Consider the following 4,624-nt stretch of genomic DNA (forward strand, 5'->3'; position numbering starts at 1 on the left):
TCAACGATTGGATCCTGCAACGAAGCCCTGCCCCGAACCGCTTCGCTCATGCGCTCGGGGCCTTATTTTTTTTTCTCAGTAGATCAAGTAGATCAAGATCATAGTTCTACCCCTCTCAGCGCGACGCGGGCGCCCAGCAGGTCGTTTCCCTGCGGGGTTGAGGCTAACAGCATAGCTCCGCCCCTCCCTGCTTTGCGCGTGCGCCCAAGTCCTCGCTGTTAAGGGGTGGGGCCGACAGTGCAGCCCCGCCCCCCTGCGCTGCGCCTGCGCTCAGGGCCTCGTTTTTTTAGGGGTGGAGCCGACCGCACAACTCCGCCCCCTCTGGGTTGCGTGTACGCTTAGGGCCATAATTTAGGGGATCGAGCCGACAGTACTGGTCAGTCTCTCACTGAGCTGCGCGTGCGCTTAGGGTTTAGACGTCAAAAGGCGGGATCGTGCGCGGAGGTGAGTACGGGAGGTGCAGTTGGCTTGTCATCGGGGCCCCACTCTGCCTCTCCATGGCCATCCTGGGCTCCCCCCAGTACGTGGAGGCTCCGTTGTCAGAGCGGCTGCTCGAGGGTTGTGGACAGACAGTGGCCGCGACAAGGCCGCCTTGCCGTGAGCGGCTGGTTCCCTGGGGCTTTCGGGTGCCTGGGCGGGAGGGCAGCGGGCTCCAGGTGAGCAGGGCGCGTGTGCACAGGCCGCCCGCAACCTTTCTCCTCCGGGAAATGCCCTAGGAGAGCTGCAGGGTAGCTCGATGGTGCAGATGCGCGTCCCCAGTACTGAAGAAGGGCCCTGAGCACCCCAGGGACGCCGAAAGAACAGTATGTATGTCTTGGAGAGGGTGCAGCCGGAGTCAAAGATACCTCGGGCATGTTGCTAGGAGGGGCTGTTCCTGGACCAGGTGGATTGACACGGTGACTTGTGTGTCAGGAAGTGTGAGGATGGCGCAGGACAGGACAGGGTTCAGATCAGTCGTACCGACGGCACCTAACAACAACCTTTCAGCCCGAGTGAGAGGAACCTTCTAACCAGAAGGACTGAGCTAACCTGCAGTGGAGGTAACAGCTTTATGGCTGGGCCGTGTCCTTCAGCCAGAGACTAGGGATCCTGGGGATTTTTGTTGTTTTTAGCCCAGGAGGGGAAGGATGGTATGGCATTTCTTAATGCGTGCTTCCAAGATTTATTTTCACACTTGTTTGTTTATCCAAGTCCAAAGCTGATGGAGAAAAAACCCATCACACTCAGTGGAGTCATCCCACCGGAGTGCTGGGAATCAGCTGTTAGGAAGTTGAGCAGACATCCATTTGTTGTTGTTAGGGGCCGTTTCTGGACAGTGTTGGCAGTCTAAAAGCATCAGAGTTTTTCTTGAACGCATTCGAGAGCTGTGGTTCCCTGGCAACCTCAAGTGCGTGTCATTGGACTGCGGTCAAGGCGATTCTACAGGAAGGAGTAGGACTGCACGATGGGGGAAGCTGAGCTGGTGGCCCAGTGGTGGTCCGTTGCCAGCAGAAATGGCCGGCTTGAACTCAACAGCCTCTCCAGGGGAGAAAGATGAGGCAGTCATCGTCTGTAGACATTTACAGCCCTGGGGACGCTGCTGGCAGTTCTTGGTCCTCCTTGGGTCCCTGTGATTTGGAATCATCACTGTGGAGATAGGCTTTACAGATTTTTCTCATGAAGCAGCTGGTGGTTTCAAGTTGTTTTGATGCTGAGTTTAAAGCTTAAACATGTATTGTTACGTGCTGTCGAGCCGCTTATGACTCATAGCGACCCTATGTATAACAGCTCTGAAGCCTGCCCTGTCCTAGGCTAGTCTCCAACACACCTTCCCCTGTTACCCCAGTCACTGTGTCAAACCTTCTCATCCATGGCCTTCCTTTATTGTGCTACCCTTTCAAGCATGATGCCCTTCTCCAAGGACTGGTCCCTCCTGGCCATGTGCTCAAAGTATGTGAGATGGAACTTCAAAATCCTTGCCTCAGAAGTGACACTTGGTTTCACTCTCTCCAAAACAGACCTGTTTTTTTCTCTTGGTGGTCCATGGCATGTTCAAGACTCCTCTCCAGCACCACAACTCAAAGGCATTGGTTCTTCTGTCATCCTTAGTCATTGTCCAGCTCTCTGATGTATAGCAAGTAATTGGGAAGACCATGGACTGAATCAGGTGCACTTTAGTCTCTAGACTGATATCGTTGCTCCTCAGAACTTTGGAAAGGTCACTGACAGCTGAGTTCCCCAACGCAGTTCATCTGTTGATTTCCTGACTGCTGGTGCCAAGAGTGTTGATTGTGGAGCTGAGCGAGCTGAAATTGTTAACACCCTCAATCTCTTCTCCATCTATCATGGTGCTGTCACTTGGTCCGGTGGTGAGAAGCTTTGTTTTCTTGATGTTGAAAACTACATATTGAAGACTGCAGTCCTTGACTGACAGCAAATGCTTCAAATCTTCCTCAGTTTTGATAATGGACAAAGTTCTTAGTCCTGCCACTTATGCCCTCCCCCCCATTTATCCAACAAACTTGAGCAAAGGGTCTTTCTTAGCTCCAGTTTGAATGGTGCAGAGTTCCCAAGCAGCACTCCCCCCCTCGGTCTCATGCCAGGTCTCGGGCTCTCTGCTGCAGCTGCTGCTCCTGTAGGCCCTAGTCTGGTGAGAGAATCTCTGGCTCTGAAGGACACACTTCATTGTCTCACTTTCTTTATTCCTGGTCGGGAGGAGTCTGCTGCTTCTGCTGCTGGTTCCACTCAGCTTCATGGTGAGACGAATCAGTCCCCTTGTGAATAGGTTAACATGCCTTATTCACATTATTTCTGCCCATCTACATGGCTAAATCAAACTCAGTGGCTAGGAAAGTAATTTTGAATTATAAACCCCACACCAGAGCTCTTTAACCTGCTAGCACTGAGACTATTTCCAACTCAAAGCTGCCCCTCCACTGATTGTCCAAGTGTAAACGGCATAGGAGATTGTCTATATTTCCCCAAAGGATGTGTTGGTGGAGTCAAGCCACTGGAGGGTACATTTGTGGCTGTGACATGTTGTCAGGTGCAGAGTGTGACTCAGCAACTCTGTAAACAACAGGTCTCAACCCTGGCTTGTCCTGTGCCGTCCTCATCATCTCTGCCACACTCGAGCCCACTGCTGTGTCACTGTGTCAGCCATCTATCTGGTCGGGATCTTCCTCTGCCTCGCTGACCCTCCACCTTCCCAAGCATGATGCCCCTTTCCAGGGAGTAGCCGCTCCTGGCAACAGGCTCAAAAGATGTGAGAAAAAGTGCTGCCGTCCTGGCCTCTAAGAAGCACTGTGGCTGCACCTTTCCAGGATGTAACTGGGGTTTTTGGCATCCATTGGATATTCAGTACTCCCAGCACTACGGTTCAGTGGAATCAGTTCTTTCTCTGTTATCCTTATCCATTGTCCAGCTCTCAGAGGCATAGCACAAGTGATTGAAAAGACCATGCCTTGAGTCAGGCGCACCTTAGTCTTCAGAATGAGAGCATTGCTCGTCAGTAATTTGAAAAAGGTCCCCGACAGTGAAGTTTACCATTGTGCATGATCTCCTGTCTGCTGGTACCGAGGGGGTCAATTGTGAATTCAAGGAGGATGAAATCTTTGACAAGTTCCATCTTTTGTCCATCTACCTGTTGGATCAGTAGTGACAATTTTTGATTTCTTCATGTTGAGATATAATCCTTATTGAAACTATAGTCTTTAATCTGCAACAAGTGCTTTAAATCCTCCTCAGTTTCCACAAACAAGGTTGTGTCACCTGCATAGCACAGGTTTGATTGCAGCACAGCTCTTTACCACTGGGCCACCAGAGGTCCCTTTTGATGCGATCATGGCCCAGAATATCCTATAACACGTAGATCTCAAGCCTCAGATGAGAGACTGCTCAGAGAAGCACCGCGGGATGGATTTTAAAATGAACAAACCCGTAAGCCTGCGATAGCCCATAGCCTGGACAGAGTCCATCACCAGTGTGATCTCTCTTGCAGATGGCGGCTGAGGCGTCGTGCCCCATCCTGGGCGTGTTTGAGTGCCAGCTCTGCGCTCTGTCAGCTCCCTACAGCTACGTGGGACAGAAGCCCCCGAACACCCGCTCTGTCATGTGAGTACATACTTTCTGGGCCTCTGGCCCAGGAGGGGCCTGTCTAGTGGCTATGTGGTGCCGTCGGCCTGTCCCCACCAGGCCATGGCCTTCAGCGGTCCTGGGTGGGTCCTGTCCACATCTCCCGCCCCAAGTTTGACACCTGCACCACCACGCTGAGCTCACCTCACTACACACAGGACCCCGGGAGCCTCGTGTGAGGCTGTGCCCTTGGCTTTGCCCTGCTGTTTCCGTGGAGATGGCCTCTTAGCTGGAAGCCTGGAGGCCCAGCTTCCCAGCCCCAGCTGTGTTGAGTGGAGCCAGTGGGCCCGGGGCTTGTTTCTGGGTGTCATGGGGAGAGCGTTGACCAATTCTCTACTTGTGAGGAGATGCGGTGGTGTGTGACAAGGCTCCTTTTTCCCCTGGTGGTTCTCTGCTGGCCAGGAACTAAGGTGTCATTGTTATGTGGCCCTGTCAGTGTCCCTGTTACACTGTGAGGTTAGCCTTGCTGGGGCTGGGTTCTGGGTCCCCTTGGGTGGAAGCTAGCAGCCTG

General features: G+C 52.8%; 1 protein-coding gene across 1 annotated transcript in view; it reads left to right on the plus strand.

The window, feature by feature from the left end:
• The first annotated feature begins 3,979 nt into the window (after positions 1-3,979).
• Positions 3,980-4,624, plus strand: part of CDPF1 (cysteine-rich, DPF motif domain containing 1) — a 2,247-nt gene continuing 1,602 nt past the window's right edge. The window contains exon 1 of the mRNA XM_006888126.1: positions 3,980-4,092. Coding sequence (XP_006888188.1) covers positions 3,980-4,092 — 113 coding nt within the window. The remainder of the gene's footprint in view (positions 4,093-4,624) is intronic.

This window comes from Elephantulus edwardii, unplaced genomic scaffold, assembly GCF_000299155.1.
Source record: "Elephantulus edwardii isolate Elephantulus edwardi_28Jun2011 unplaced genomic scaffold, EleEdw1.0 scaffold00064, whole genome shotgun sequence".
NCBI lineage: Eukaryota > Metazoa > Chordata > Mammalia > Macroscelidea > Macroscelididae > Elephantulus > Elephantulus edwardii.